This window comes from Apium graveolens, chromosome 6 (assembly GCF_009905375.1).
Source record: "Apium graveolens cultivar Ventura chromosome 6, ASM990537v1, whole genome shotgun sequence".
NCBI classification, from domain to species: domain Eukaryota; kingdom Viridiplantae; phylum Streptophyta; class Magnoliopsida; order Apiales; family Apiaceae; genus Apium; species Apium graveolens.
The window spans coordinates 11777548-11799987 of NC_133652.1; the positions used below are offsets into that span (position 1 = coordinate 11777548).

The following is a 22440-nucleotide window of genomic DNA, read 5'->3' on the forward strand; positions in this document are numbered from 1 at the left end:
TACATATATAATTTTTAAAAAAATATTGAAAATAGAATCGCTTATATATAAATAATTTATATTGGTATTACATATTTAGATAAGTTCGAATTATAATGGGTCAATGTATTTTAGAACTTGACCCATTGTTCAAAAAATACTCAAAATTTGACTACATGACCCGGCCGAAAAATATTGTCACATTCTACGTTTAGTAAATTTCAATTACAAGCTCGGCGAGACTATCTTACCAATAATGTGAATTTTTTTAATATCTTATATTAATATAAATTAATGTGTTTGAGGTCTTTATATGATCAAGTCAATTGATTATTTATATTAAAATAACTAACTACACTGGTAAGGCATTATTATTCTTGGGATTTGTCCGAATTTTAAGAATATTTGAAATTTGAAATGGGGTCTCATGAGATTTGTTAAAACTATGATGATATATTAAATCGATTTATTTTTCATTTTTCACTTTAAAAAAACTAAATTTTTAAAAAGAATTCTTTTAGATCAGTATTATTCATTGATCAAGATAATATTGTACAAATATTTTAAATTATTTATTTTAAATTATTCAAATAAAAGTTATATCTATACTATATTGTAGCATTTGATTCAATGCATTTTTATATTATTTAAGAAAAAAACATATATTGTTCAATAATTTGAAGGAATTAACCATTTCAACTGATATTTATAAAACTTTGTCAAACTGAAAATTTTTAATTTTAGAAAAATAGTATAAAATGTTATCAAATTATTATATGAATAAATATTAGAGTCGTAATGAAAGACACTTAAAAACAGTTTAAATAACGATATAAATACAAATTTTCTTTCAAAATCTTGAAAAAAATCATGAATATCAATAATTAGTCTTAAAAATATATAAATCATTTTTATGTTACAACCATGATTGATACCCAGCTGTGTAAAAAATAGATATGGATTGTTTGCTAGTGATAATGTGAATACCATATATAAATAATAGTAATTTATTTATTACATAATTTTAATTTTTGAATAATTATAAATGCATGTTATTTAAGTAATCAATTATCACTAGATGTTAATAATGATTATACATGTACATAAATCAGATATTTAACATATAAATAATTGAAACCATCATAATTTACTAAGAGATGTAACATACAATAATTTACATGCTAACACACACATATACATATAACTTAATATTACTTTATTAACAGTGGTGTAAATAAAAAACTAACATTTTCCCATACATACATACGTTAAATTTCAAAAATTAATATTTTTCATTAAAATCAACTTTAATATTAACAATAATAATGCAAATTTTTCATTCGGACTTCAGTTATGTATTTTTTATCTTTTTAAATTGAGTAAGTTAATTGTAAGTTAGTAGTGAACTCAGTAATAATATAAAGCAGTACATATAGTTTATTTAAATAAAATTCAAGATTTTGGTCAACTCTGTATTCAACATATATATTAATTTTTAGTTTTTTATTTATAAACATACTAACAGCATTCTACAGATTAAATTTAATCGTTTCGTTTAAAACGTACATTTATTATCCTGTTTATTTTCTTTCATTAGATATAAAATAACGGGTAAGAAAAAAAATATAATATAATAATAGTTGAGGGAATATTCACTCCTAAAAATGAGGAAGCATTCGAAACTCTTAATGTTATATATAGAGGGGGACATAGAGCTTGTTGGAGAGAAATTTTATCTCCATTTCTTCAAAATTTGACTCAAGAGTCTATATAAGGATATTGTTGGAGTTGCTCTACATATATTATAATTGCATGATGCATAAAAAAATTCTAGAAAATGACCCGTGCCTCGCACGGGTTATTAGGCTAGTTTGTATTTGGTGCTAAAATAGCATTTTATAGTATGAATCTAGAAATTACAATGTATATACGATTTTGTTTATATAAAAACAATATAAATGTGTGGTATATAAGAATCAAAAAACGGGTAAAGTATCACATATAGAATTATAAGTCATATATGAATAAAAAAGAATAAAAATGGTATATTTAGAGTTATAGCAAGATTTAAAAAAAGGGTGAAACCAAAAGTTTGTAAAACCGAAAAAAGGTGACACCAAAGTATCCCTTAAAAGATTATTTCCTTATTAATTAATAACTAGCATAATAACCCGTGCGAGGCACGGGTTATTTTCTAGAGTTTTTTATGCATGCAATTATAATATTTTTAGTTATATTCTTATTTGTAAATGTTGTATAATCTCTAACGTATTTATCTGTGTACCATTTTCGTACAAGACATTACTAAATTAAACAACGTTTCCAATATAGCTCATGAAGAAAAATTTATATATTCTTGTTTGTGTTGTATAATTGTATTTAATGAATGAATATAAACAGGGTAGTCAGTGTACGTTTAAAATGAAACAAATAAACTTAATATGTAGAATGTCGTTGATATGTTTACAAAGAAAAAGTTAAAAATTAACATATATGTTGAATACAAAGTTGACCAAAATTTTTGAATTTTATTTAAATAAACTATATAACTGGTATATATTATTACTGAGTTCTCTACTAACTTACAATTAACTTACTCAATTTAAAAAGATAAAAAATGAATAACTGAATTCAGAATTACTTGCAATCATAATATAAAATAATATAAAATTTACACTACTGTTAATATTAAAGTTGATTTTAATGAAAAATGTTAGTTTTTGTAATTTAACGTATGTATGTTTGGAAAAATGTTAGTATTTTTACACCACTCTTAACAAAATAAGATTAGGTTATATGTGTCTATGTTAGCATGTGAATTATCGTATGTTAAATTTCTTAGGAAATTACGATGGTTTCAATTATTTATATGCTAAATATCTGATTTATGTACATGTATAATCATTACTAGCCTAATAACCCGTGCGAGGCACGAGTCATTTTCTAGATTTTTTTTATGCATTATGCAATTATAATATATGTAGAGCAACTCCAACAATATCCTTATATAGGTTCTCGAGTCAAATTTTGAAGAAATGGAGATAAAATTTCTCTCCAACAAACTCAATGTCCCCCTCTATATATTACATTAGGAGCTTCGAATGCTTACTCATTTTTAGGAATGAATATCCCCTCAACTATTATTATATTATATTTTTCTTACCTGTTATTTTATATTTAATGAATGAATATAAACAGGCTAGTAAGTGTACGTTTAAAACGAAACGATTAAATTTAATTTGTAGAATGCCGTTAGTATGTTTACAAATAAAAAACTAAAAATTAACATATATGTTGAATACAGAGTTGACCCAAATCTTGAATTTTACTTAAATAAACTATATGTACTGCTTTATATTATTACTGAGTTCACTACTAACTTACAATTAACTTACTCAATTTAAAAAGATAAAAAATACATAACTGAAGTCCGAATGAAAAATTTACATTATTATTGTTAATATTAAAGTTGATTTTAATGAAAATATTAATTTTTGAAATTCAACGTATGTAAACATGCCTAAATTTTTTTTGATATATTTTCAAACTAAAAAATGATGAATTAAAAATTAATACAACTCCTAACCATAAACGTGTCAATAATATAAACAACTCCTTCAACAAAATTCTTCCCAATCAATTTCCAAGTATCAGTAAAAGCAAATGCATGAATATGAGTATTCTGCACATAGTATAAAGTGGCAAAGTATAATTATAAATTTCCATTCTAAAAATGTAAACATAATCAATATAAAACGAAATCAACAGATTAGGTAGTTACATCATCATCAAGAAGAATGAGATTCCAGCCTTTCGTTATTCCTGATTCAGAAGACACAGTAGGCCACATTCTTGTAACTCTTGCCTTGATCTTCCAATCTGACCTAGATTTGTCAAGACTTAAAATGTGTTCAAACATGAGGGCTTCCATCTCTGCAAGATTCTGTGAAAATAATTTGTAATTTAAATTAAACAGGATGATCTATTATTAGAATTTAAAAGTCACAACTCTTGAGAGAGCTTACATGTTCTATTCTTAATGGAGGTATTGAACTTAGAATATCACACCGATGTGGTGGTCTTTTTGTAGTCCATCACCCTACATTAACGGGAATGATAATTGATGACATGCTGTTGAATGAAGTGCACGACAAACATATATTGCGGACTTGATCTTTCCCTTTTAATACGTGACATAAGGCCTGTAAAAGGATAATCCAATCAGCCTTTAACTGAATCATAAACATATCCTTTGATTGAATGAATTATTATTTGATACGATGAGGATAATGTGATTGGCTCAGCATCAAATTAGTTAGATGGATTAGTGGGAACTAATTATACAGCTTTGTTATATACATGCCATTCTTTTTTTATTATTTTAAATACTATAAATTGTTTTTCCAAACGAAACTCAATGACATAAAATTATAATAATAAAAAAACATTCAACTGTTAAACAAATCACATACCACGAAATAAGGACTTCAAGTACAAAATATTCATGGTCAAACAATTACAATAAGTTAGTTAAATCAAATATGATTACAATTTAGGAAGGTTGTAGAAAACTTCTTCAAACACAACATTTGATGTTATATTTGTGCTTTTCCCATTATCGTCATCAATAAGAATATGTAGTCCTTCTGGAGATGTAACACGTGATATTGTAAATTATAACTGACCATGAGAGAATACGGGCCGAGGAAGATACAATCCAACTGTGTCCAATGATTGACCTTGGCTCTTGTTCACAATCATGGTAAAACATATTTGGAGAGAAAATTGTGTTCTTTTAAATTTAAATGGCCAATTCGTGTCTGTTGGGACCATATCGATTCTTGGAATTAGATGTTTCGTACCAACTTGAGATCCACATAGAATTTGACATTCTCTACTGTTTTTTTTGCAGCCAATAGCTATCATCCTTGTACCATTGCATAGACCCATAATCTGATTTAAATTCCTCATCAACAAACAACAGCTCCAACCTTTACTTTCAACTCATGTTTAGGCATACATGGCATATTTATGGAGTTCAGATACTCAACTGGAAATGACGAATCAAAGTCATTATCGTCAACACCCCTATCTTCAATTGAATCTTGGCTGAGATAAGTATGCACATTACCCGGAACTCTTTCAAGAATCTGCGCATTGATGTCATCAACTACAACGTTTGTTGGAGTCAAAATAGATCTCGGTCTCAGATACTCATGTGAATGCAAGTTATTCTGAAAATCTGGATATATAATGTCAATTAGGGTTTTAATGGTATTTTTCAAGGGACTCTTGACAACATATTCATCAGGGTTACAAACTCAGTTTCAACATCTGCACGATGAGTAACAATACATTCAACCCTTCCGTCTCCAATCTCAAGTTGCCATTTACTAAAGTCAGCTATTACTTTATTTCTAGGTTCAGAATTACCTGAATGTAATCTCATGTTCTGACTGAGAAGAAAGACCTTGCAAGATTTCCAAAGCCAGTATTTGTTAAATGGTGCATTCACTATTTCAGCCCTTCCAGCCTTAGGCAGAACAGGTAATATCTGTCAAAAATCGCCACAAAAAACAACTATAATACCACCAAAGGGTCTTTTTCCTCGTTCTACATCAACGACATCCATTATGTCTCACAAGCTTCTGTCCATGGCTTCAAATGCATAGCGATGCTGCATTGGAGCTTCATCCCATATTATAAGACTTGTGTGCTGCATCAACTCTGCAATGTATGTACCATGTTTTATTCCAGCAATAAAACTCTGATCTAATTAAGCGGTATTTTAAACCTATAATGAGCTATTCGGCCACTAGGAAGAAGTGTAGCAGCAATTCATGAGCCTGCAACAGGAAGAACAATCTTTCCTTCTGATCGAAAACGTGAACATAGAGTTTACCAAATAAACGTTTTACCGCATCCACCGCTTCCGTAAATAAAAAAACATTCCACCTTTATGTTTGTTTACATTATCAACAACTGCATTATATACATCCAGCTGCCTTGAGTTCAGATTTTTATGAGCTTTTTCATGATTAAGTCTCAATTCTTCTATATTGTAGCTAGTTTCCTCAACAATGAGACGATTGACAAAAGTGTGGAAAATCGTTCGTCAGGAAATGATATCATATGAAAATCTCTTAAGGACTTACCAACATCATTTAATAACTTTTCAATCTCTGCACAAAAAAAACATTGGTAAATGTTCCGACATCTAATTAAAAACAATAAATATAATACTACAAAGTAATAAACGTATCATGTATTTAATACTGATCACACACCTGCTAAAGCATAGTTCTGGATTTCATACTCGGACAATGTTAAATGAATGTTATCTGAAATCTTGCGCCTAATATAAAGAATATCGTCTGACAATGCTGGTCAGTATTTTTCCCATAGCGCAAGCGGACCAGACACAAAATAATTTGCCAGTATGTTAACAAACATAGCCCGAATTTTGGTTGGCATAGCTGAGAATGCATTTTCTTCCAAAGCATCATGCCACTACTAGTCATTATTCAACAGACCAAGAGCACCACATGATTCCTTAAATGTATCATATGTAGTTCTATCAATAGTGCGCAACTGAGTGAAAGATAAAGCACCTTTATATCTAAGTAACGGCATTCGAAGATACAATAATTCCCCAGTTGTTACATGAACCTCTGCTGACCTCCCAACCACATCACCTCTTTGTCTAATCTTCCATTTAGCAGTTTTCTTTATCCATGTAAAATGGGTGGGAAAGTCAGAATACGTAAAATTTCGAGCTTATGGAAATTCACTGTTAGCTACAAACCAAGCCTCTAGTTTACTTTTTTTGGAAGTCGCGTTATTGCACACATTCTCCAAATCTGCGGAAATCTGAAAATTCAAGTACTTCTGACCGGGCAAATGTATTGGTAAGCGTTCAACACTTGGGGAACGATGGTGAAAGTCAAACCCAATATCCTCCAGGATGCCTCAGATGCACAAACATATCTACCATCAAGAAAATTCTTTACCTCATCCAAATTCTTCACGGATCTTGCAGTTTGTTCATTCCCTGATTTGTTAATTTTCTTCTTCAACAACATTATAGCAGTGTCATGACTCTTCAAACAGTACTTGAAGAGATATTTCAACGATCTTGAACTGTTGCAAATTTCCAGATTTATATGACACTGAAACCGCAACAAAAGATCTCGATTGTATGGAACTACATATTGATTGTCAAGGTTGATCCCTTTTTTGTTGATAACTCTACCAGTGTTACGCCTCCAATAAACAGGAAAACCACAATCGTCAAAATAGGTATTACCATTAAACCTGCAAAATAAAAAATTACATGCGTCGACATTATTAATAAAATAGACTTATTACGGAACATATGTATCATTCTATTTATTCACACCTCTTTGGAAAATGACGCATGCATTTTCCTTTCACCATACATAGAGATGTGTTGTTAGGTCTCAATATGTTTGTAGAAGGGGGGTTGAATATAAACAATACCGTTTAATCGAATAAAATACGGAATAAAAAAGGTGAAACAAAATTCAAGTTAAATAAAATTATTATTAAACTTGAAAGGTGTTACAACAACGGTATCGTTTACAAGGGATTAATCTCAAATCAATTATTACAAATCTAGAATAAATTTGACATGAACTTTTTCTATTGTTGTAATAAAAAGATCAAATGCTAAAAGCGATTTGAGATTAAGTTCTAGGGATTTCGATCCGCTAGATAGTTACACAAGAACAAGAAAAGTATTTCTAGTGGATTGGATTTAACAATAAATACTAGAAATAAATGATCTGTGAATTTACAATAATTTCTCTGCAGGTTTCTTTTGTTCTGTGTTCTGCTGAAAGATATTCAATGCTATGCTCTGATAATGAATTATGTTGCTTCTGCTTCTTTTTATCAAACAGCCGAATAGAATGAACTGCAATGACAATCCAATTAGCTCAGCAAGACAATCCATTTGAACTAGAAAGACTTTCGGTAGGACTATCAAATTTCCAGTAGAACTTTCGGCAAGACCATTATTTGTACTAGCATGACTTTCGGTAGGACTATCAATTGTCATACCGATTGTCATATTAGTACAATCAGATTATCTTGTTGAATTTAAATAGATTTTAATCCAATTTAAATTCTGAAAATCCTTAATATTATTTCTGAATTAATTAATCAATTAATTCAATTAATCAATAAATTAATCTTTGCATATATAATTTATTTTCTTAATTAAATTATATGACTTAATTAATTAATAGAGAATTAATACTGATCTTGAGCAGCAACCATTCTTCTGAATATCTTTTGAAAATCACTGAAAATTATGAATCAATTCCACCACTTCAATGTTGACACTCGATGTACTGTCTGGTTCATGAGTGACTAACTTCCGTGACGTTTCTTCATGCCTTGACCTTGATACTCTTGATTTTCTTCAGACTAAATCCTTGTAATTAATTGATACCCTGACGAGATCTCCGTCACTTGATTAAATCCACAATCTTGATTTATATCACTGAGGCTTGATCAATTGCTTGAGCTTCTTCCAGTGAATTAAGTCATCAAGTCTGTAGAAGAACAATGTTACTTAATCCTTTGACATATGTTACTCTGTGAGATCTCTCTGATGATAGATCCACTATTTACTTATTATATTCTTATTTGAGTTGAGTTAAATCCTCGAATAAACAAATAGGCTATGACATATGCCTTTCAATCTCCCCCTATTTGTTTGTTAGACAATAACAACAAATACCTAGAGGATAACTCAACTAACAAATAAGAAAAAGATATAAACAGTAATGCAAAGTAAATAGCAGAAAAGTTCTGGATTATATTTAACATTTTCCAGATTCCAAACGAAATTTACAAGTGAATACAAGATAGATGTTCCTCTAGCCTGAACATGTAACTACATTAGTCTATCTTGATTCATAAAGCTCTAATCATATTACATTGAGTTTTGAGCTAATTGAATTCAGTTGTCTTCTCTTCCGACTTCACCTTCTTCCAACTCATCACCTTCTTCCAAATCTTGAAGCAACTCCTTGTCAAAGACACGATCATTTTCTGAAGTGAAGATGTCTGGCCTTACTGGTTGAACTCCAACTGTCTTTAGTTTATTCTTGAGTTGATTGTACCTTTTAATATTCTTTTCACAATAAGCTTGAATCAAATCAGCTGCTTGAGTTTTCAACATGGATGAATATCCAGCAGTTCTTAGGTGATGTTCCATCCAGACCAGATGCTTAGCTGAGTAGTCTTTAAGAGATTGTGAATCGAGCTGGCAGATTTGAAGACAGTCAGACTTAAAGAATCTTACCTGATGAGGATTGTTGACCACTTGAGGACTAGCCCTGCTGGCAAACTCTTTGAGTCTTTCTCTAAGAACTTCATTCAATTCTGAGCTTCTTTTGACTTTGTTGAGAAGAACCCAAATCTCTGACAAAGAACGATTCTCAAACAGATGAAGTGACACCTTGAAAGATCCTTCGCTCTGACAATATACAAATATGCTCATCTCATTTAGTGATCTGTCAAAGGCAGCTGTGATCCTTGAGACTTCAGTCTTTATAGCATTCATGTACATGTCATTGTTTGGATTAGAGATCTCCAGCTTGTCCAGAAGATGTAGAAACTGTCTATCATTGTTTGTGCTCAGCTGAGGCATATCAAGTACTCTCCTAGCTTCATCCCATTTTTCACCCATCTTCAGTCTGAAATCTCTTCTCCTTTCTTGAGCCTTAATGTCATGAAGACGTTGCTTTTGAAGAGTTTCTGTTATTTTTATGTCTTTCCTCATGTCAATGATCTGGGATACCTTTTTGAGTTCAGCTTCTTTTCTTTTCATCTCTGACTACTGCTGCTGAAACTCTTTCTCAGACAGAGGATCCACTGGAGCTTCCTCTTCCCATTCTCCAAAATCACTTTCCTCCTCAGCTTCAAAGAAACTATCTTTATCTTCCAAGACTGGTTCAGTGGGACACAAATATCAAAGTCATCCTGTTCTCCACTATAGTAGATATCATCAGGCTTCCCTGTGCCTCCAGCAGACGACTCTTTTTCTTTTCCCTTTTCACTTCTCCCTTTCTTCTCCCCCTTAGTTGATGAATCCTCTACAGACTTTCCCTTAGATCCTTCATGACTTCCATCACCTCCCGAGCCTGAGCCTCCACCAGAAGGCCTTTCAAAGAAAGTCCTTTGTTCTTCATTGGGACAGTGAGAATTTTTGATCATGTAGTACAGGTGCTTCATCCCTTCATTCAGATGTTCCATACCCGTCTCTATCTTCAGAAATCTGGAGGAATCCGGTGAATGATTCATTTCAACCAAGTCTTCAAGAGAAGTCATTCTTGTATGTAGAGAGCAGAAGTTTAAAATGTCGTCAGCTGATAACGTTGGAGATGCCTGGATTGAGTTTAGCTTCGGTACAACAGATGTCTTCAAATCTGATATTTCAGTCCTGATAAGAGCCAGCTGATTATTAACAGAGGTGGAAGAAGAAGACCGTTCAACCACTTGTGCTTTGAATGATTGAGCTTCAGCCTGACTTTTTGCAAGTTGTTCCTTGAGATCAGCAATTTGAGCTAACAGATTTTCAGTGTTTGTGTCTGTGTGTGCACTCACCTGAATATCTCTCCTGTTTAATTCACTCAACTCACGTGCATGTGTATCTCTCAATATAATTGCTCGTGAGGAGTCTTCCTGAGGCTGATCTTCTGTACCTGCATTTAAAATCACCCTAGTCTCTTCAAGAGAGGTCAGTGGTGGTGCAATGGGAATTCGCGAGTCCCGATCCTCAGTCAAACCTATCATTTCATGTGAAATAGATGTCTGAATTGTTTCAGGGATAGATTGACCGAGTTGCCCTCCACTTTCTCCAGATAAATCTGCGAGTGGAGAATCCCGTGAGGGAGCCAGAGGTGTTGGATCTGGGAGGGGAGAAAATGACTCTATTAAAGGTGGCTGAGAGTCAGATTTTCCCTCAGAAACATGTGACTGCTCTTCTGCCGTAACTATGGCAGGCACTGTAACCGACTCTATGTGCACTCCTCGCTCCGTGTCCTGAGTATCATCTACTGGTCTGTATGCTTCCATTGTGAGTAATGGAATTGTGCTTGACTCAGTACAGGATGCCATGGCCCTATGGCGAATTTCAATAGATTCATCCTGTTGAGAGAATTTTTCTAGTAACTGTTCAGTGGCCATTTCAAAGTCCATGTCCTGTTGGGAGGACAAGGATGGGCTTTCAGATGCCTCAGTAAATGTTCTTCTTTTCTTCGGAGGAGGCAGAGCTGAGGATTCATTCACATCCACCAACAAACTACTTCCTATTAACCTTCTAGGCAACATTTTAGACAGTGGGGGAGAGGTTGAGATATGTTGTGACTCTGTGTTTGGCTCTATGACCTGGGATTAAAACTGTGGTTCTACAACTTCATGGTCAGTCCTATCAACCACTGGGGGTCTTTCAACAGAAGTAGGAATAGGTTGAGTTTGAGGAACTATTACCTGTAGAGGAAGAGCATCTGATGCTTGAGCCTGGGTGGTTTGAACCACTGGAGGTTGAGCTTGCTGTTCATGACCGGGAAGATTGAAGATAGGTAAGGGAATATAAGTGGCCATGAAAGCAGATACAAGTACTGGAACTTGCATGAATTTGAAAGTTGTGTTTTGGCGGGTGTAAATCTTTTTGCTTACAGGAGGGGGTTCGGTTACTGCGGAGTTAGCAAAAAGGGTTTTATGCTCAGGTGAGAGAATATATTCTGCTATGAGCATGAGAAAACGAGCATAGTAACACGAGACCCTACGATTTGTAGAATGATCACGTAAAGCAGTAGTGAGACGTCTCAAAAGAATGGGTAAAAGTAGTTTGCCAAAATTGATTCTTTGATTGAAAACAACCGCAAGACCAATATACTGCAGAGTGGAAGTGATGTTGTGAAAGTTGGATTTAGTGCAGTTGGCAAACACTTTAGAAAGTATATCGAAGAAAATGTCCCATTCAGACACCAAATTGGATTTTGATAACTTGGTTAAATTAATTACCCCCTGATAGTGAATAGCATGGAAAAAGTTTGAAATATCATTTTCAGAGGGCAAATTACAGAAATTGTCCATAGGAAAATTTAAAGCTCGATTGACGACTGTTTCATCAACCACATACTGTGTGTTTGCCACGGTGAATGAAAAAGATTTAAAATCATCGGCCACAGTAGAGGTTGTGCAAATCAGTCTTAGCAGATCAACATTTAAAATCACATTTGATTTAATAGCAGAGCTAACAATCGAATGGTCATTTAAAAATCTAATCCACGGCTTAAATTTTTCTACATCACATTTATCTGGATTAAAATAACCAACAAGATTATGCGAAACAATTTGGAAATTGAGAGCCATTTAAAAATAATGATAAGACACACACTTTTAGAATTTTAAGAATAATATTAAGGAAATTCGAATTAATTAAATTAATTTAATAATTCGAATTAAATCAATTATAATCGAAAAATTTAGAAAGAAATGTATCTCGTTAAAATTCTTAACTCACAAAAGCAGATTTGAAAAACCACAAGACACAAAACAGAAATTAAAATAAAAATACCCAAAATCAAACAATCACAAACTGATTTTTTTTTTAACAAAAAATCGACAGCACTTCTGTATGTATATACGTTATGTATATATATCACAGGAGTGATGATTTTTTGAGAAGCTGAGTAAAAACTCGAGCAATAAGACAATGGAGGCAGTTTGATTAAGATCGAGTAGAGAGAGAGAGAGAGAAAAACGAGAGAAAAAACTGATAGAATTTGAAAGAAAAAACTGAAGTGAATGAATTATAAAACAAGACAAACAAAAACTGTTAAGTAGACAACTGGTATGACAATTCGGGATAGTCTTACCGATTGTCATACCGATAATCATACAAGGCAAATTTGAGAAAACAAAAAACAAAACAAACAAACAAAACAAATAATAATATATATAACTGGTATGACACTCTGATAGTCATACCGATTGTCATACCAGTACAAAATAAAACATAATATATCTGATATTAATTTTATTACTGGCATGACAATCAATAGTCATACCGATTGTCTTGCCAGTTATAAAATTAAACTGACTTAAAAATAAACATGTATTTGTACTAGAATGACTTTCAGCAAGACAATTTCAATTGTCTTGCAGATTGTCATTCTAGTATAAAATAAATTAAGTATTTAAATATACTAAATAATTAACATAAAAACTGTTAAAAACACATAAAAAAACAGAATATAGAAAATATTATAATTACAGAAAACTGAAATGAATATGGCAGAAAATATTTATATAAATAAAATATTTCAGAGATAATAATATTTTCAGTCCAAAAATAGATTTCTTTTGAATTTTAGCAAATAAAATTCATAGAAAAATATTTTTAGAGAAAATAAAATATTCTGAGACATTAAAATTAACAAGTTGAGTAAATAAATAAGATAAGATAATAAAAATTACATAGAAATAAGCAAGAAATTTTGGAAACTGATAAAATGAATTTTTGCAAATGAATTTTTCATTTATGAAAAATTCATTTGTAAATTCACTCAAGAACATATTTCAGATATTCACAAGTTTAATCACTAAAGCTATTCAACATACCCAATTTACCAACTAATTTGGTAAATGTGGATTCATCAAGAGGTTTAGTGAAAAAATCTGCTATTTGTTCTTCAGTTGGAATAAAAAATAGTTCAACAGTACCATTCATGACGTGCTCTCTAATAAAATGATACCTGATGTCAATGTGCTTGGTCCTTGTATGCTGCACAGGGTTGTTGGTGATGGCTATTGCACTTGTATTGTCACATAGAATAGGTATTTTGTTCAATATAGAGCCATAGTCCCGTAGTTGATTCCTAATCCACAAGATCTGAGCACAGCAGCTTCCCGCAACAATATATTCAGCCTCGGCCGATGAATTTGAAACTGTTTGTTGTTTCTTGCTGTACCATGAGACTAGTCTGCTACCTAGGAATTGACAACTCCCTGAGGTGCTTTTCCTATCAACAACACTTCCTGCGTAATCTAAATCTGTATATCCAACGAGGTTAAAACCAGATTCTTTAGGGTACCAAATACCTAGATTTGGTGTTCCCTTAAGATATCTTAAGATTCGTTTAACAGCAACGAGATGAATATCTCTAGGACCCGCTTGGAACCTTGCACATAAGCATGTAGCATACATAATATCTGGTCTACTTGTAGTAAGATAGAGTAACGAGCCAATCATACCTCTGTAGCTTGTGACATCTACCTTAATGGAGTTTTCACATAGTCCAAGCTTGACAGCTGTAGTTGACGGAGTCCTCCTCTAGATTGTACTTTTTGAGGAGTTCTTTGAGATACTTGGATTGACAAATAAAAGTTCCATCTAACCTTTGATTTACTTGTAATCCAAGAAAGAACTTCAGCTCTCCCATCATGCTCATTTCAAATTTGTTGTGCATTAACTTAGCAAATCTCTTACAGAGATTATCATTAGTAGACCCAAATATTATATCATCCACATAGACTTGGACTAATATAGTATCATTTTTATGCCTTTTAGAAAAGAGAGTTTTGTCTATGACACCTCTAATAAAGCTATTTTCAATAAGAAATTCAGAAAGAGTGTCATACCATTTTCTCAGAGACTGTTTGAGTCCATAGATAGCCTTGAACAGAAAGTAGACAAAATCCAAATGATCTGGATCTTCAAAACCAGGAGGTTGCTCTACAAATACCTCTTCATCCAGCTTTCCATTCAGAAAGGCACTCTTGACATCCATTTGATAAACTTTAAAGTTAGAGAATGCTGCAAATGCCAGAAATATCCTGATGGCCTCTGGTCTTGCCACTGGAGCATAGGTTTTATCATAATCAATGCCTTCAGCTTGAGAATACCCTTTACCTACCAGTCTTGCTTTATTTCTTGTAACCACACCATCTTCATCTAGTTTATTCCTGAATACCCACCTAGTACCAACAACTTTCTTGTGTATAGGTCTAGGTACCAGTTTCCAGACTTGTTGATGTTCAAACTGATTGAGTTCATCTTGCATAGCAATCACCCAATCTGGATCAGTCAGTGCTTCCTCAATTTTCTTAGGTTCCATCTCAGAAAGAAATCCTGAGAACAGACACTCATTTTGAGTAGCACGTCTAGTTCTGACTCCAACATCTGGATCACCAATAATCAACTCAAAAGGATGAGCTTTATTCTAGACAGTCTGTCTTGGAAGATTTGATCTTGATGATTCGCCTTGAAATTTATTGGGATGTTGTGTCCTACTAGTTGATCCTTCAGCATCTCCCCCTGAGTTGTTGCCATGTTGACTTGAAGATTCTCCGTCAGTAGCAGTGGTATCTCCATTGTTGCCAAAGTTTCCATCACCATTACCTTGAGTATCATCATCATTAACAGGTTCTTCACCAGCAACAACCTCAGGTTCTTGACCATGTTCTGATTCTGAATCTGACATATCATCAAACTTCAGTTTCTCAGAAGGATCTTCAGTTTGGATACTAGGGAGTTTAGTGTCATCAAATGTAACATTGACACTTTCTGTTACTTTGTGTTGATCAATGATATACACTCTGTATGATCTTCTTCCATATCCAACAAAAATACCCTCATATGCCTTTGCCTCGAATTTACCACGACGATCATCTCCATCCTTGAGCACGAAGCATCTGGCACCAAATACATGAAAGTATTTGATAAAAGGTTTCTGTTCATTCAAAATCTCATAAGGAGTTTTCATGAAGTCTTTGTTGATTATAGTTCGATTCTGAGTATAACATGCAGTATTGACAGCTTCAGCCCAAAAGTACATTGGAAGACCTGATTCACTTAACATCGTTCTTGCAGCTTCAATCAATGTACGATTCTTCCTTTCTACCACTCCATTTTGCTGAGGGATACTAGGAGCTGAAAATTGTATGGTAATCCCTTTGTCTGTACAAAATCCATTGAGAAGTGAATTCTTGAATTCTGTTCCATTATCTGACCTTATTGCTCTAACAGGGACATTAGAATCTAACTCGATCAACTTGATATGATCAATCACAACCTGTGGTGTTTCATCCTTAGAGTGAAGGAATAAAACCCACGTATACTTGGAATAGTCATCAACTATCACTAGACAGTAACACTTCTTTGACATCGAAAGGACATTAACTGGTCCAAATAAATCCATGTGCAATAATTGCAGAACACCAGTTATGGAAGATGTGTCAGTGCCTCTGTGACTTGCTTTCTTTGACTTTCCTTTCTGGCAAGCCTTACATAGTCCTTCTGGGGATAATTCCAGCTGAGGCAGACCTTTGACCAATTCTCTTTTGACAATAGAATTCATTATTTTGAAATTGAGATGAGAAAGTCTCTTGTGCTATAGCCAACTCTCATCTGACGATGCCTTTGCATAGAAACAATTGACTTCAGGATTGCTTCCAGAGTTCATGTCAGCTACGAACAGATTTCCTTTCCGGATTCCCATCAAGAAGGGTTTTTCATTTTTCTTGTGCAGAATCTAACACTTCAGCTTGTCGAATAAAACATTGTAGCCGTTGTCACAGAACTGACTAATGCTAAGCAGATTGTGTTCAAGTCCTTGCACAACATACACATTTTCAATGATAACATTTTCAGCTATCAAACAGCCATATCCCTCCGTTAAACCTTTGCTGTTATCTCCAAAGGTAACCACTGGGCCAGCTTTCTCAACCACATTTGATAGCAGGGCTCTATCTCCGGTCATATGTCTTGACGATCCGCTGTCAAGAATCCACACTACCGGTTGTACCTGTTTAATGCCCTGTAATATAAATGGATTAGACCTTCTTCGGAACCCAAGCTTGGTTGGGCCCGACATACTTGTAAAATTGGCCTTTATCAGGCAAAACAACATTCTTAATTTTAATGTTCTCAACTTTCTCAATGACTGGACAATTGACCTTGTGAACATCCTTGACAAATTTCTGTTTAGGCTTAGGCACGAATGTCTCCTTTCTAGCTTTAGGAGGACTAGCAGTCTTAGACCTATTATGCTTTCTATTATTCACATGCTGACGAGGAGTAGTCTTATCATTAGAAACATGCTTACCATTAAAATAAGCATACATCAAATTAAAAGCACAAGACATACAATCAGGAACACCACATGCTTTATGAGAGGGATTAACAATAGGCAACTTATGCATGGTAGACATGGCATTTGTGTTATCCAACTCATGCGTGTCTGAGTTAGTCTCAGTTGCTTTCACAACTTTGACTGGAACCTTTGACACACTTGACTTGGAGACAGCTTTCTCATTAGCATGATCTTCAGCACGAATTTCTTCTTGAATAATAAATGAGGTCTCATCAAATGGTTCAACAATTGATTCTTTATAGAGAAGTTCATCAACACCCTTAAGCACATGTGGTACTTCCCTACCTTTAGCACAGACATGAGGAGGGGAGTTTATGCCTAATTTTCCAATAGCAACATTATAATCATAACCTATTCCAGATGTTTGATTAACAGCTTGCTTATTATAAAACTCTTTGGACTTCGAACAAGAATTAAAGTAAGCTTTAACCTTAGCCTCAAGACCGGTGATCTTGTCTTTGAGAATAGTTTCGAGTTGTCTATAACAGTCAACTCTATTCTCTAGAAAAGATACTTTTTCTTTTAATTTATCTTGATTAATGTGCACAAGTCTTAATTCATTGACCTCTTTCTCAAGGTCTTTGATTTGTTGATTTAACAATTCATTATCACGACGAGCACAATCTAAGGAACCTCCTAGATGATAAACTAATTCAGCATCAGTAAATTTTACCTCTTTTCTTGACGATGAGGTGTTTGCATCACTAGCCATGAGAGCAAGATTCCCAACTTCTTCATCTTCACTGTCAGTATCATCCCAGCTTCTTCCCTTTGCCAGGTAAGCCCTTTCAGATTTACTCTTCTGATTAGAATCGTAAGAGTTCTTCCTAACTTGTTTTGGCTTCCTGCATTCTGTGGCAAAGTGTCCCAACTCATTGCAGTTGAAGCATCGAATGGTGCTTCGATCAACCATCCCTGTTTTGTACCCACCACTGCTGGTGTTAGAGGATGAAGATCCACCTTTCTGGAATCTGTTGTAGTTGGACTTGTACTTGAACTTGGGATTCCTTTTGAATCTGACATTTGAGAATCTCTTGACAATCAGGGCCATTGACTCATCCTCCAATTGCTCCAGTTCTTCCAAGGAATAAAAATCATCTCCTGATTGATTTGTAGTAGGAGGATCAAATTCTGCTACTATCACATTTTCTTCAACCTTGGAAGACTGTACCATTCTTTCTGACTGTTGAGATTGTTGTTGATATTGTGGTTGTTGTTGTTGTTCATCAGCTACTAGAGCAGTAGACGTGCTGACCACTCTTCCTTTCCCGTAAACTTCCTTCTGCTGAATCTGCTCCAACTCATAAGTCTTTAACACACCATAGAGCCTTTCCAAAGAAATCTCACTCAGATCTCTTGCTTCTCTTATGGCAGTGATTCTATGTTCGAGATGAGTTGGTAGTGTTAAAAGGAACTTTTTGTTGACCTCCCTGATGGAATAGTATTTACCATTAATGTTCAGGTTGTTGATCAATGCATTGTACCTCTCAAACACTTCAGTGATTCCTTCTCCTGGATTGGATTTAAAGTATTCATACTCAGAGGTTAGTATTTCTAACTTGTTCTCCCTAACTTCCTCTGTGCCTTCATTAATAACCTCAATAGTTTCCCAGATATGTTTGAAATCTTTACAGTTCATCACATGTCTATTCATCAAGGGATCAAGGAAATCTACTAAAATTAATTGAAGGCTAGCATCCAGGGAGGCTTCTTCTTTTTCAGCAGGAGAAAAATCCTCAGGATCTTTCACATAAGTTCTTGCTTTGGTAATCACCACATCATTTTCTATTACCTCTGGTTCAATAACCATCGGAATTTTAGGACCCTTCTTTAACACTTCCAGATATTTGGAATTTGCAACTTATAAAAACAATAGCATCTTCTTCTTCCACATAACATAATTTTCTTTCTCGAATAATGGAATTTTAACGGTTCCAACTTTTTGTGTAGTCATTATGAATTTTTAAGTGAATAAAAAATTCAAGGAGTGAAAGAAACACAAAAGTCTAGGATCTTGATTTGTACGTTAATCAGAAGGCTCTGATACCAATTGTTAGGTCTCAATATGTTTGTAGAAGGGGGATTGAATACAAACAATACCGTTTAATCGAATAAAATACGGAATAAAAAAGGTGAAACAAAATTCAAGTTAAATAAAATTATTATTAAACTTGAAAGGTGTTACAACAACGGTATCGTTTACAAGGAATTAATCTCAAATCAATTATTACAAATCTTGAATAAATTCGACATGAACTTTTTCTATTTTTGCAATAAAAAGATCAAATGCTAAAAGCGATTTGAGATTAAGTTCTAGGGATTTCGATCCGCTAGATAGTTACACAAGAACAAGAAAAGTATTTCTAGTGGATTGGATTTAACAATAAATACTAGAAATAAATGATCTGTGAATTTGCAATAATTTCTCTGCAGGTTTCTTTTGTTCCGTGTTCTGCTAAAAGATATTCAATGCTATGCTCTGATAATGAATTATGTTGCTTCTGCTTCTTTTTATCAAACAGCCGAATAGAATGAACTGCAATGACAATCCAATTAGCTCAGCAAGACAATCCATTTGAACTAGAAAGACTTTCGGTAGGACTATCAAATTTCCAGTAGAACTTTCGGCAAGACCATTGTTTGTACTAGCATGACTTTCGGTAGGACTATCAATTGTCATACCGATTGTCATATTAGTACAATCAGATTGTCTTGTTGAATTTAAATAGATTTTAATCCAATTTAAATTCTGAAAATCCTTAATATTAATTCTGAATTAATTAATCAATTAATTCAATTAATCAATAAATTAATCTTTGCAGATATAATTTATTTTCTTAATTAAATTATATGACTTAATTAATTAATAGAGAATTAATACTGATCTTGAGCAGCAACCATTCTTCTGAATATCTTCTGAAAATCACTGAAAATTATGAATCAATTCCACCACTTCAATGTTGACACTCGATGTACTGTCTGGTTCATGAGTGACTAACTTCCGTGACATTTTTTCATGCCTTGACCTTGATACTCTTGATTTTCTTCAGACTAAATCCTTGTAATTAATTGATACCCTGACGAGATCTCTGTCACTTGATTAAATCCACAATCTTGATTTATATCACTGAGGCTTGATCAATTGCTTGAGTTTCTTCCAGTGAATTAAGTCATCAAGTTTGTAGAAGAACAATGTTACTTAATCCTTTGACATATGTTACTCTGTGAGATTTCTCTGACGATAGATCCACTATTTACTTATTACATTCTTATTTGAGTTGAGTTAAATCCTTGAATAAACAAATAGGCTATGACATATGCCTTTCATGTGTATAAGTCTTTACTACAGGGTCCATGCATCATATAATTTTTAATAGCTTCATATGCTATTGGATCATAATTCTTATCTGGTATTTCAGCAGAAACCAACTGGTCAACCTTTTCAATAAAATTAGGTCTGCTTTCAGGGCTCAGCCAGATTAGCATATGCACGTGTGGCAAACCACGCTTCTGGAATTCAATTACATGCATAACTGTGCAAAACATAAGTAAAGAAAATATTAAATCTATGCATATGTGTAGATATGATTCAAAAATTAAATGTAAAATTGTCGGTGTCCAATAGAATAAATTTACCTCCTGTACACTTTCCAAAGTAGTTCTTCTTTTTAATCAAATCTAATAGCTGATCAAGCTTCAGTTTAAACACGCGAGAAATAATATCTGGTGCATCAACAGGATCAACATTGGGCAACAATTTAAGTATTTCTTGTATCTCTGGCCACTTTGAGTTGCAAGTCATGGTGAGAAATAAGGATGGATGACCAATTGCACGACATATCGCCAAGGAATCCTTAAAGTATTGAGACATGTATCGTTGAGATCCAGTGAATGAAGCAGGCAGTATAACAGCTTTTCCAACATGCATTGGAGCTTGGTCTCCTTTACTGAGAGCATCACGCACATAATTATACAAATCAGCATGATGGTAGATTGATGCGTTGAACCCAGTCTAATCTATATTGTTCAATGGCAGCAAACTGATCCACAACGTATTGTTGCCACAAACGTCCAGCAAGGTGTGGCGTTAAACTTGAAATTAATGAGACGATGGTGAGAATATGCACTAACTCATTACACATTTTATATTCTAATCACATTGCTTACTTCTAATAAATATCTTCGAGGTGCGTATCATAATCTTGTAACAATAATACTCTCTTAGTGAAACATGTCGCCTCTGTGTTGAGTCAGGATCAAGGTTTCCATCATCTAAATTCTCTATTTCAGAGTATTTATTGCTTATCAGAGGTATACGTTTATGATAACCATCGGTTCCCTAAGGAAACAGTAGTGGATATTGCAACTACATGAAATGTGGATCTGTTTCATATTTTCTCTTCAATCCTTCTTGTTTGGAATTCACAACCGTGTCTCTTGAACCACCGGTATCCGTATCATCACTAACAATGAAAGCAACAACTTCATCAGATGGAGTAATATGGTTTGGTCTACCGCTAGAAGATTGAGATGATATGAGGACTAGCTTAAACTCATCCAGATCTTCATTTTCAAACCGATTCTGAGCCATCCGAAAAGCTTTGACTAACTCATTGTTCTTGTCTAACATACCTAAAGTTCCTCGACAATATCTGGATCAACATTGTCAGAAGCACCTCCCATTGCATTGATTATATTCTCAACCTCATTCTGCATGTCGTATGTGTAGAGTTGGAAAATTTTGGGGGAAGATCCATCCAGCGGTACTAAACTCCCAACCAAATGATAGTTTTGACCTTGTAAGCAAAAACAATATGGTGAGCTACCTCTGTTTATTGAGTTATTAATCTTACCACCGGTGGAAGTGAATTGGAACATGCAGTTGTACACTCTTATGTACTGTTTAAAATGCCTCGATTTCTCACCACCAAGTAACAAAGAAGCTAGTGGTTCTGGTGGCGGTCTTTCTTTTGGCAAATGTATCTGACCATTCCGACAGCACATAGAAAATGTGGGCTCTTTACGCGGACATGATTTATTATTACGCTCTTTGTTCCACATAGTAGCACCACATTTATTGCACAACTTTGACGGAGGACCAAGATCCATATATCCACGCCACAAATTGTGATTCAAAATCACACCATCCAGGTCATCATGGTACATATCATCAATTCCAACATCTGAATCACTGGACTCTGAATTGTCAATTTCAACCATATTTTCAAAATCTGAAATCAAATTCCTTTTCTCAGGAGATGCTTGA

The 22440-nt window shown here is 33.7% G+C and overlaps 1 protein-coding gene across 1 annotated transcript; it reads right to left on the reverse strand.

The window, feature by feature from the left end:
• Positions 1-3748: 3748 nt before the first annotated feature.
• On the reverse strand, positions 3749-21804 carry LOC141664585 (uncharacterized). The gene is made up of 11 exons (XM_074470544.1): positions 21604-21804; positions 21392-21513; positions 20811-21121; positions 20605-20707; positions 6873-7293; positions 6513-6705; positions 6267-6362; positions 6139-6161; positions 5297-5533; positions 4971-5213; positions 3749-3922 (listed from the first exon to the last, which is right to left on the reverse strand). The coding sequence occupies exons 1-11, from the start codon at positions 21802-21804 to the stop codon at positions 3749-3751; spliced, it is 2124 nt and encodes a 707-aa protein (XP_074326645.1).
• Positions 21805-22440: the final 636 nt, after the last annotated feature.

Coding starts and splice junctions, on each gene's coding strand:
- LOC141664585 (XM_074470544.1), bottom strand. CDS start 21,804: ATGTTAGACAAGAACAATGAGTTAGTCAAAGCTTTTCGGATGGCTCAG. Junction 7,294..20,604: donor TTTATTGAAAAGGTTGACCA/GTTGGTTTCTGC, acceptor TTTATTTTGCAG/GTTTAATGGTAATACCTATT. Junction 5,534..6,138: donor TTGAAAAGTTATTAAATGAT/GTTGGTAAGTCC, acceptor GATTTTTGACAG/ATATTACCTGTTCTGCCTAA.